This window comes from Octopus sinensis, linkage group LG11 (assembly GCF_006345805.1).
Source record: "Octopus sinensis linkage group LG11, ASM634580v1, whole genome shotgun sequence".
In the NCBI taxonomy this organism is placed as follows: Eukaryota; Metazoa; Mollusca; class Cephalopoda; order Octopoda; family Octopodidae; genus Octopus; species Octopus sinensis.
Window position 1 is genome coordinate 35,829,849 of NC_043007.1, and position 12,572 is coordinate 35,842,420.

Sequence of the window (12,572 nt, forward strand, 5' to 3'; positions counted from 1 at the left end):
AACCCAGATATAAAAAGCTGGAATATCACAAGTTATTTTATCTGGTGCTCTAATGATTCTGCTAGTCTACCACCGTATACGATGATGATGATGATCATCATCATCATCATAATAACACAAAGAAGAAAAAGAAAAATTTCTTAACACTAAGAGGCTATTTCTGCATATTTTTTTAAGGGAGAAGGGTTTCGATGTTATGCAAATATTTGCACATGTGCACATTCACACACACAAAAACAAAAGATACTACAACAACTAATAATAATAATAATAATAAAATTAATAATAATAATTGTTTGAAATTTTTAGCACAAGGTCGGCAATTTTGAAAGGAGGGGCAAGTCATTTACACTGACCCTGGCATTTGACTGGTAATTTATTTTATTGGCCCTGAAACGATGGAAGGCAAAGTCGACCTCAGCAGGGTTTGAACCCAAAATGTAAAGAGCCAAAAGAAATGCTACTAAGCATTTTGTGTGACACACTAACAATTCTGCTTAAATAATGATGATGATGATAATAATAATAATAATAATAATTCTTTCTACTGTAGGCCACAAAGCCTGACATTTTTGGGGAGGGAAGGGGGGCAAGTTGATTACATTGATTCCAGTGTATAACTGGAGCTTATTTTATTGACCCCAAAAGGATGAAAGGCAAGGTAGAATTTGAACCCAAAACATGAAGCTGGAAGAAATGCTAAGCATTTTGTCCCAAGTGTTAATGATTCTGCCAGCCCACTGCCCAATAATAATAATAATAATGATAATACTTTCTCCATTAGGCACAGAGCCTGAAATCTTTTTTGCAGGGTGGGGAAGCTAGTTGATTTTATTGAGACTGAAAGGATGAAAGGCAAAGTTGACCTCGGTGGAATTTGAACTCAAAACATAAAGCCAGAAGGAATGCTAATAAGAATTCTGTCCGGCACGCTAATGATTCTGTCAGCCTTGCCATCTTAATAATCCTTCCTACTAAAGCCAAAAGGCCGGAAATTTTTGGGGAGGAGACAAGTCAATATCATTGACCCCAGTGTTTCACTGGTGCTTAATTTATCGACCCCGAAAGGATGAAAGGTAAAGTCGACCTCGGCGGAATTTGAACTCAGAATGTAAAGGCAAATGAAATGCCGCTAAGCATTTCATCTGGCATGCTTACGATTCTGCTGTGTTGCCACCTTAATAATCATAATAATAATAATAATAATAAAAAAGAAAACAAAAAACAAAATAAGCAAAAAAATGTTATCAAAATATCGGAACTTTTCATTTCATTTCTTTCTTTCTTTCATGCCCCCTAAAAACAAAAACAAAAAAGCAATAAATCGTGTAAAAACATTAAATAGATATTAATGTTCTGTTGTTTTGTCAAAATAAAAATTCAAAAAAAGAAGACATTTTGTTTTGTTTCTTTTTAAATCAGCAGAAATATTTTTTTCCTTAAAAATCAAGGAAAAAAAAAAGTCGTCCAACTGTTCCAATTTGGTTCCTTTACCATTCTTTTTTTTATAAGGAGGATAGGTTGGGATGGTGACAGTGTAGGGCTCAATATTTTTATTTATTTATTTATTTATTTTTTTAAGGATTTTAATGTATATTGCAAACTGAAGAGGATTCACCATACCGTGAGACTTAGCTGTTACTGCAGGGGGAAAGAGGGACAAGAAGAGGGGTCTGAGTAAAGGAGAGAGAGAAAGAGAGAGACAAAGAGGGAAAGAAAGGAAAAATGAATTAGGTGGGAAGTTGGAGGTGGAAGGAAAGGAAAAAAACAAGAAAAATTAAAATAAATTACAAGTAAAAAACAATGAATTAATTTCTTGTGCACCACCGAGAGAACAGAGGGGACAAGTTTGCTTTTAGCTTCATTTTTTTTCTTTCCTGTTTCCATTATTGTCATTTTTTTTTTCTTTAATTCTTGTGTATTGTACTGACCAAATTTTAGAATATTTTTTTTAATTATTTTTTTGTTCAATGGATTAATTCATTTTTAATCACCCAAACTCTTCCACGCATAGACGCCAACACTGATAAGAACACCGGCTATTAAAACACCAAAGGCTTGCCTCTTTGGGGTGCCAAAATATTCCACGATGGCTTCCTGTAAATACAAAGAAAATGTAAAATAATTACTGGTTTCAAATTTTGGCAACGAGGCCAGCAATTTTTGGGAGAGGGACTAAATTGTTAATTAATTAACCCCAGTGCTCAACTGATACTTATTTTATCAACCCTGAAAGAATGAAAGGTAATGTTGACCTTTGTGGAATTGGAACCCAGAACATAAAATCAGATGAAATGCTGTTAAGCATTTTGCCTTAACAATAATAATAAATAACAAGAACACTCAGATAGCGCAAGCCTCCACCAAGGCAACACTAACATCCTCTCAACGATTAGCCAGAGATGATTTTTAAAATGAGAATATCTGAAATAAACTCGACTGCTCTCACAAATGAGAATACTAAAAATGAACCCAACTGCTCTTAAAAATTAAGTAAAAAAAAACAGGAAAAATAATTCAGAGTCCTTGTCCGGAACCAGATTGATCCCAAAATCTAATTAGCTCATGCCAGTCATTAGGTCAAACATCCCTGAAAGTTTCATCTGAATCCATCCAGTGGTTCTTGAGATATCTTGTTCACGGACAAACAAACAAACAAGGCAGAGGTAATAATAATATTAGTAATGATTTCATTTATTCGCCACCAGGGTGAAGGATGAAGGGGACAATACAAAGACAGACATAAAGTGTGGAGGTTTACATATAATGGAATGATAAAATAAGGAGTATACATGATAAACATTAGAAGGGAAGTATACTTAGTATATGACACTAGAAAAAAAGGATCGTGATGAGGAATTCCCTTGATTCAGGAGGACCTCTAGGGATAATTAAAGAACCCCACCATCCAAGATCACTCTGAATACCAAGTACGGGAGCCCTCTCCATCTCCTTTCTTCTGACTCACAACTCTACACTTAGAGTGGTACCATCCACTCTTGCTATTTGTGTAACTTTCACCCACCTTTTCATAAATTCATTCAAGGGTTGCACCTCACTCTCCTTTTCAAGTGAAACTTGAAAAAGTCGATGAGAGCTTTACCAAAGAGGAATGTTTCTGTCCTCATTCCTTTCAGCCAGGTTCCATGTAATGAAATAGTAAATTGGGCATGCACAATAGTATTTTAAGGGCCCCTGAAAATTTTTTACTTAGATGTATGTATTGGTATGTATTGCCAAGAAACAGCTAAGGTCTCCCCACCTCTAACATCTAAGTAAAATTTTTTCAGCATGAAGACAGGGGTCCATTAAGACTCATTTCTCATATCGTCTATTCATCAGTCCTATAGGCTATCACAGTGAACTTTCAAGAGTGAGTGTCCTTGAGCACTCCTATATGTTGGTAATCTAGTTCTATAGCAGAATTAGAAAAGAAATTCCAGGCATGGCAACTAAATCTAGAATTAAGGGGCTTAAGGTAAACTCAAAGTGCTAGGAAGGAGGAAAGGAAACAGAACCCTGGTGTAGTCAAGGAAACTGCCTTGCTCAAAATGCAGAAAAGTTCTGTACCCATTGGACAGGTAAGAAATTTAGTGGAATCACAGGCAGGCTAACAGAGAAGGTGTTTTGCCTGTGGCAGATGCACTGGAGCAATATGTACCGTGAACACATTAGAAATAGATTCTCTTAACCCTTTAACATTCAGATTACTCTGCCAAATGTAATGCTTATTTATACAGACTGTTTTGAGAGGACGTTACCAGCGCCGCTGGACTGGCTCCTGTGCAGGTGGTACATAAAAAGCACCATCTGAGTGTGGCCGTTGCCAGTATCACCTGACTGGCCCTCGTGCCGGTGGCATTTAAAAGCACCCACTACACTCTCGGAGTGGTTGGCGTTAGGAAGGGCATCCAGCTGTAGAAACTCTGCCAGATCAGACTGGAGTCTGGTGCAGCCATCTGGTTTGCCAGACCTCAGTCAAATCGTCCAACCCATGCTACCATGGAAAGCGGACGTTAAACGATGATGATGATGATGATGATCTCATAACTGTGAGATTTCAAATGACATGATTGTTTATTTTTAGAATGACATTGTAGGGTAGTAATGAGAGGGATGATGTGGTTAACTTGAAAATAAAACAGGTAGAATATTTGGCCCTGATACAGCTGGAGTAAATACTGGCAGACAGACTAGATGTAGTTAATAGCTTCTATTACCTATGTGACTTTAGTAGCAGGAGAGTTGCTTGTTTATAAACTGCTGAAGCCAGGGTAAGAACAGGTTGGGAAAAGTTAATTACTGGCAACAAAGGTCTTTTACTTCATAGTAATGTATGATGTTTGTGTTAGAACAGTGATACTGTAAGGTAGCAAGTCATGGGCCTTGAATGCAGAAAATTAGCAAAGACTTCTAGAGGACAACTGCCACATAACGGAATGCCAAGCACTGCGAGTTAGTGGAATCTGCAGAAGAGGGAGACCATGGAAGACATCAGGGAACTAATTATCTCTCCCCAATTGAATTTTACCAAAAAATTCTAAAATATTTACTCACCCATCCACCTCGAGATAGAATCCAATCAGCAAGATTGTCTACTATAAAATTAATAACTAAGTTGATGATGGCTCGGATTAAAGGAATCCGGTCCAATGCCTGAAATATATAAAAAGAAAAAAAGGTTTTAACATTCAGCATGGGAAACAAAGAAAAAGCACATAACAAAAACAATCCTTTCTACTATAGGCACAAAGTCTGAAATTTTGGGGAGAATGGGGCTAGTTGGCTACAACAATCCCTATTTAATTTATCAACCCCCCAAAAGGATAAAAGGCAAAGTTGACTTCCAAGCAATTTGAATTCAGAACATAACTGACCCTCTGCCAAATGGAGCAAGGTTTAAAGCAAAAAGAAAAAAAACTATAAAGCAGTTAACTATAAAGTGTTAACAACAAACAAGATGAGGACAAATATCCGTCGGATGTAAATAAAGTACATAATTCCTCATCTCTTAAACATAGAACTATAAAGCAGTTGTTAGAACTCACCTTGATGGCCATTTTGTAGGCAAAGTAAAAGAACCGAACCACTATATCCCAAGTAAGGTTTACAGAGACAATAGCACTGGCAACATTGAGAAATGTATTGGGAATATCTTCAGGCTCTATCCTTGATACCAAACTGTAAGAGAATAATGGAAAATCGAGATTAAATCAGACATCAGAAAATGCATTCCTTAACATAATCATCATCATTTAATGTCCACTTTTCCATACTTGCATGGGACACACAGAAATTATGAAGCAGATTTTTGTACTACTGCTGGATGCCTCTCCTGTCACCAACACTCAACCAGTTCCAAGTAAGATTATATTTTTTTCATAGCTAAACATGTTTTTTCATGTAAGACTGGAAGGAACATCACTTATATGACAGCAATGCTTATTTGCTACCATCACATAATGTCAAAATCAGGGCACACACACACATTGTCAAACATATACTGGCATTCATTGATATTATATACTTCAACAAGGATTGTCTTCTGGTTCTTAGATCTAAAGAACACCTTTTAGAACACACTTAGATCTAAGAACACCTGGTTTTTAGATCTAAATGCGAAGCAGGTTTTCATTTACATCAGCTAGATCAGTAGTTCCCAAACTTTTGCAGGCTGCTGCCCCCTTGGCATCAATGACACATTCCTAGATACCCCTTCACCCCCACTCACTGCAAATATAAGACCACTTTCTGCAGCAAATTCAAAACAACTGTATTTCACAAATAAAACTGGATCTTTACCTTTTTGTAATTTTATTCAGCTGAAATACACGTCATTGATTGGTTGAAATTACCGAAATACGAGAACTTTAACATGAAATAACTTTGTGAATATAAGTTTTTCTCAAAAATGCTAACAGTAAAAGATATTTTATATGCCACATTCTACCAGTGTCCGAAGTTTGAAAGTGCTTAGTTACAAAAAATTATTTTTTAAATCTGTAGGTCAAAAGGTAAAGATCCATAAAACTTAAACCTAATTAACCTATCAAAATATATATATATATTTTACATCTATCACCCCATCTTGGCTGCCCCATTATCATCCTACTTTTCTTCAATGTCCCCCCTGGATCTTTCCACTGCCCCCAAGGGGGCAGTACAGCCCATTTTGGAAACCACTGAGCTAGATGAACAGTACAGAAGTATAATAAGAAGAGACTTAGTGTAAAGACATCCCCTTGCTTCACACTACTTTTGACCTCAAATGACAGTGATGCTGACCCATTTGATAACAATGAACTTTACGCTGTCATGAAGAGAGCAAATGATAGCGAGGAAATTCTTCAGAGATATGATTCATGAATTCAGTGTGATGATTCCTCACCCATGGGTGTCTCTCTATGGGAACCTGAGCTGATCAAGGGAAAGAATACAGGTGACAAATAAAGAAATAACTTTCAGATATGGACGTTTGCTGCAGATTACTATTTACTCTGTAGTAATGCCATTTTGGAAGTCTTCAGCGCACACGTGCAGAGCTGGATTTCTTCCGGGACGCCGCTGGAAGTTCCCTTATGCGCATGCTCAGAGAACTAGCAACAGCAAGATTTCCCACTGTATCGATCTCTCTCGAAGCGGACACCGAATTGAATGGATGTGTTATCATAGCTCTCCCAAGAAAGCCAACATGTAGCGAAGCTACACTATGCTGGAGCGAAACAGGATTTGGTTCACACCATTTAACGACAGTGACTAGCTCCCAATGGCTACCGGTTCGACCTGAAGGAAATGTGCCGGTGGCACGTAAGAAACACCCACTACACTCACGGAGTGGTTGGTGTTAGGAAGGGCATCCAGCTGTAGAAACACTGCCAAATCAGACTTGAGCCTGGTGCAGTCTCCATGGCTTACCAGACCCCGGTCGAACGGTCCAACCCATGCTAGCATGGAAAACAGACGTTAAATGATGATGATGATATATTATTGCGAATCCAGAAAAAATTAATATTATTTATGCTGTTGAAGATATTCGAAGTCTTGGTTTTCCTTCGACAAATAATTCAATGTAACGGGATGAGACCTGCACCCCTCAAGCGTTCCAGACCTTTCATCCTTGTTACAACTCTAATGAAGAAAAAGGAAAAAAAAGTGAAAGGCCAAAAGGAGGGGATAAACAACAGCAAAAATGTGTAATGGGGAGCATCAACCTGAAAACAATAATGAAGACAGGAGCAAAGAAAAAGGTGAATTGAAATTCACTATCCTACATAGGAATAACCAGTGCCTTATTAACACAATGACATATTTTTGCAGTAAGTACTGTAGTACTGTGCTTGGAAGTACAAATCAATGAAAAACAATTAGGTTCACACTATAAGAGATAATTCATGCAGAAAATGTTAATTAGCACCTTTTATTGCACCAGACAGTAGTGCAAACGATGGCAGGTGGGTAGAGACATGGATGGGGTGACAAATGACCTGACAAATGATTTCTCGCTCATATGTGGGTGAGAATCCTAAATGTTTTCCATATATTTTCTTCCTTTTTTTTTATTGTTTACAGTATATCTTGTTTCAGTTTTAATCTTATCTTTTATCTTTTACTTGTTTCAGTCATTTGACTGCGGCCATGCTGGGACATCGCCTTGAAAAGTTCAGTCGAACAAATTAACCTTGTTATTTTTAAGCCTCTTTTACTCTTTTACTTGTTTCAGTGATTTTGACTGTGGCCATGCTGGAGCACCACCTTTAGTCGAGCACATCGACCCCAGGACTTATTCTTTGGAAGCCTAGTACTTATTCTATCAGTCTCTTTTGCCGAACCGTAAGCACACCAGCATTGCTCGACAGCCGATGTTGGGGGGACAAACACAGACACACAAACATATACATGCACACATACGTATATATATATATATATATATATATATATATATATATACATGACAGGCTTCTTTCAGTTTCCGTCTACTACATCCACTCACAAGGCTTTGGTCGGCCCAAGGCTTTTGTAGAAGACACTTACCCAAGGTGCCACGCAGTGGGACTGAACCCGGAACCATGTAGTTCATAAGCAAGCTACTTACCACACAGCCACTCCTACGCCTAGCAATTATTCTATTGGTCTTTTTTGCTGAGCCACTAAATTACAGGGATGTAAACACACCACCACTGGTTGTCAAGCAGAGGTGGGGGACAAACACAGACACACACATGTAGATATATGCAAATATACTACAGGCTTCTTTGAGTTTCTGTCAACTAAATCTACTCACAAGGCGTTGGTCAGCCTGAGACTATAGTAGAAGGCGCTTGCTCAAGGTGCTACACAGTTGGACTGAACCTGAAACCATGAGATTGAAAAGTTTATCCCCTCTTTTTTTTTTTAAATTTATTTCTGTGTAATTACTGAAGTCCTTATTAATTCTTAAAGTTGTCTCCACTTCCATTACACAACATCTGTCACTTCTCTGTTTCTGCATAAATTTTTTCCCTCTGACTCCACGCATATCTTTGCAAACCCCTTGATTAACATTTTTCATGTTTATTGTATCTCTGTAAGCTCTTGTGGCTAATGAAGAAAAGATAATTATTACTATTACTCGTACAATTAATAGAGTTAAAGGACTACCAGAAAAAAAGAAAACAGGACAGTGAAAGCATAACCCACATTACAGTAGTACAAACAGCTGTTATACACATACATTCCAAACTACATGGAAAAATTAGGCCAGTCAAGTGATAGGCAAGCTTGACTCACCAAAACGATAAAATCTCTTTTGTTATGTTTGTTTTTTTTATTCCCCTTTTGCTCCCTTCCAATAATTTATTTCAATGAAAATAAGAAAGTGGCCCTGACTATTGCAGGCCCTTCACCCTTATTAGTGAGACTGATGTCCAGTCTAAACATCTGCAGTATAAAAACTGATAGGTTTGGATGAAAACATGAATCTGGTTTGAATGCATAGAGGAGACTAAACTCATCTAAAAAGGTCATTAGAAGGACCAAGCATTTTGATGTTACATCGAGTGGTTTGTTAAACCTTTTAAATACAGTAATCATTATCATTATTAGAAATTAACATTGCAGTATTCATCTCAATTTCATATACATCATCATCATCACTATTACTACTATTATTATTATTAAGGCAGCAAGCTGGCAGAATCATTAGCACACTGGTATTGTTTTCAGTTGTCTTTGTTTGTCAGTGGACAAGATATCTCAAGAACCACCGGATGGATTTGGATGAAACTTTCAAGGATGTTTGGCCTTGTCTCATTAGATTTTGTGATCGATCCAGTACCGGACAAGGATTCTGGATTATTTTTCCGATTTTTTTTTTACTTACATATATATGTAAAGTTTTACATAATTCTCTTGTATATGCACACACATACACTCACACATTTTCAGCATTGAACATTACCATCCCATTTCCATTGTACACACACATATGCACACAAACATACCTCTCTTTTACACACACACATATACTCACACTTCAAACGCTGTTTATCGGCTTTTTCATTCCTTCCTTCGTTATTCATCTATCACCCCTTCCCTTCTCATTCATGATGCTCTCTTTGCCACTTCATTTCGTCTTCCTCTCACTCTCTCTCAGTCATGGCTATTACTCTCACTACTTCTCCTTCACTGTATTAGTATTTCACCTCCTCTCTCTTCACCTCTCACTCAATATATATATATTTGGATTATTTTTTCCGTTTGAGAGTAGTTAGGTTCATTTTTAGTATTCTCTTTGTGAGAGCAGCCCTGATTATTTAAGATATTCTCATTTTAAAAATCATCTTCAGCTAATTGTTGAGAGGACGTTGGTGTTGCCTTGGCAGAGGTTTGTGCTCTCTGAGTTCTCTTGTTGTTGATGTCATCGTCGTTATCATCATCATTATTATTATTCAGGAAGCAGCTGGCAGCATTGTTTGCAGTTCAGACAAAATGCTTAGTGGCCATTTCATTGGACTCTGCTTTCTGAGTTCAACTTTGCTTTTCATCCTATTAATAAAATGAAGTATAGCGCGGAAAACGGACGTTAAACGATGATGATGATGATGATGATGTGTAGGAGTGGCTATGTGGTAAGTAGCTTGCTTACCAACCACATGGTTCCGGGTTCATTCCCACTGCGTGGCACCTTTGGCAAGTGTCTTCTACTATAGCCTTGGGCCGACCAAAGCCTGGTGAGTGGATTTGGTAGACGGAAACTGAAAGAAGCTCATTGTATATATGTATGTATGTGTATATATATATATATATATATATATATTATATATATATATATATATATATATGTGTGTGTGTGTGTGTGTGTGTGTGTGTGTGTGTGTGTGTGTGTGTGTTTATGTATCTGTTCCCCCACCACATCACTTGACAACCAATCCTGGTGTGTTTACGTCCCCATAACTCAGTGGTTCAGCAAAAGACACTGATAGAATAAGTACTAGGCTTACAAAGAATAAGTCCTGGGGTCGATTTGCTCGACTAAAGGCGGTGCTCCAGCATGGCCACAGTGAAATGACTGAAACAAGTAAGTAAAAGAATACCCTTCAGAATGTGGGGCTGATGTAATCAACCCCCCACCTTTCCCCAAATTTTAGGCCTTGAGTGAAGATTAGAAACAATCAGTCACATTAGTATTGAAAGGGTAGTGTATTAGTGTATTGGTAGAATCAGTACAGTGAAGGAAAACCTACGCTTTGCAGTATTTCATGTACTTCGCATTATGAGTTCATATCCCACTGATGTTGATACAAAGCAAATGTCAGATTAAACCCTGTGTCAGTGTAATTGTGTCCTCACTCAAAATGCATGTCATTATTATTGATGGTTGAACTGAATAAAAAAAACTGAGTGCAATACAGTACTTAGTTCGTTCATGTACATTTAGAAATTAATTACTATTTACGTCCTCCAGAGAGAGAGAGAGAGAGCGGGAAAGAAAGAAAGAAAGAAAGAAAGAAAGAAAGAAAGAAAGAAAGAAAGAAAGAAAGGAAGGAAGGAAGAGAGAGGTAAAGAGAGATACAGTTAAAGGAGAGAGGAAGAAAGAGAAAAAGGGTAGCTATAAAGACAAAAGAGCAAAAAAGAGAACTAGAGAACAGAAAGACAGCTAGAGAGAAAGTGAAAATCAGAGAGACAGAGAAATGAACTAGACAAAGAGAGAGAATAAAGAGAGAGCGACAGAGACAGACAGATAGACAGAAAGAGCTAGAGAGAGACTAGAAGATATAGGATGAGAGATGTGAGCTAGTGAGCAAATGAGATACGAGAGTGAGAGAGAGAGAGAAAAAGAGATAGAGACAAACAGACAAATACTACTGAAGTGAGTCACTTACTCTTGCAGTCTTTGGTCTCCATCTAATTCATCACCAATACACCGTAGAGCACGTCCTATTTCTTCTAGCTGAGACATCGGTGGACCTGGATCAAAATACAAACACATTGTACTGGTTAGAACCGGGCAATGGTCACTGCTATCTAACAATGGATAAAAACCTTAAAGGAAGTTCTGACTATGTGTTGGAATAATGTGGTAACGAAAAGTCAACATTGGATCAATGACTAATATGTTAATAACATTTCAGCAAGTGTGGGAGACAACTCTCGACATGTTTTGATCTTATTAGTTCTCATCAGCAAAAGCATAGATTTTAGTGAACTTGATGAAGTAGCAATGATAGAACCATAAAGTAGTAGACACTTAATGTTGTTATCCTTATTCTTTAGCCATGAGTCAGCACTGGCTGAGCAGACCTATGATTAAATGCCACAATCCTAATCTCCTTTCAAGCACTATACATCTAGTACTACATTATCCAATTTTTCTCTTCCTTTTTAGTACACTTTGGGTTATTTGAATGAGAATTGGCAGCAATTTCCAGCAAGATGAGTAACCACTTAAAGGTTTGGATTAGCTAATTGCACAATATATTGAAATATGTTTAATAAATTTACTTTTTAATACATTGCTGATTACTCCAACTTTAACTGAGCAAACTTATGATCAAAAGCATTCCGGCCATGGCCATCTCGTCTTTTAAGTGGTTTTTAGGTCTATATTATCTAATGTGCCCTTCCTTGTTTAAGACAATGGAGTTTGATTCAAGGGATGTTTGATTGCTGGTTCTAGCAACCATGTACAGGCTCCCACTACATTTGTGGAAGCACTCCGTTGGTTACGACGACGAGGGTTCCGGTTGATCCGAATCAACGGAACAGCCTGCTCGTGAAATTAATGTGTAAGTGGCTGAGCACTCCACAGACACGTGTACCCTTAACATAGTTCTCGGGGATATTCAACGTGACACAGAGAGTGACAAGGCCGACCCTTTGAAGTACAGGTACAACAGAAACAGGAAGTAAGAGTGAGAGAAAGTTGTGGTGAAAGAGTACAGCAGGGATCACCACCCCCTGCCGGAGCCTCGTGGAGCTTTTAGGTGTTTTCGCTCAAAAAACACTCACACGCCCGGTCTGGGAATCGAAATCGCGATCCTATGACCGCGAGTCCGCTGCCCTAACCACTGGGCCATTGCGCCTCCACCACTACA

The 12,572-nt window shown here is 37.9% G+C and overlaps 1 protein-coding gene across 4 annotated transcripts in view; it reads right to left on the reverse strand.

Moving 5' to 3' along the window:
• Nucleotides 1-1,406: 1,406 nt before the first annotated feature.
• Nucleotides 1,407-12,572, reverse strand: part of LOC115217176 (apoptosis regulator BAX) — an 83,705-nt gene continuing 72,539 nt past the window's right edge. For all 4 annotated transcript variants that reach the window (XM_029786805.2, XM_029786804.2, XM_029786802.2 and 1 more), the window contains 4 exons: nt 11,361-11,445; nt 5,049-5,181; nt 4,558-4,656; nt 1,407-2,097 (listed from right to left, as the gene is read on the reverse strand). In XM_029786805.2, coding sequence (XP_029642665.1) covers nt 1,987-2,097; nt 4,558-4,656; nt 5,049-5,181; nt 11,361-11,445 — 428 coding nt within the window. In that variant the 3' untranslated portion in view covers nt 1,407-1,986. The remainder of the gene's footprint in view (nt 2,098-4,557; nt 4,657-5,048; nt 5,182-11,360; nt 11,446-12,572) is intronic.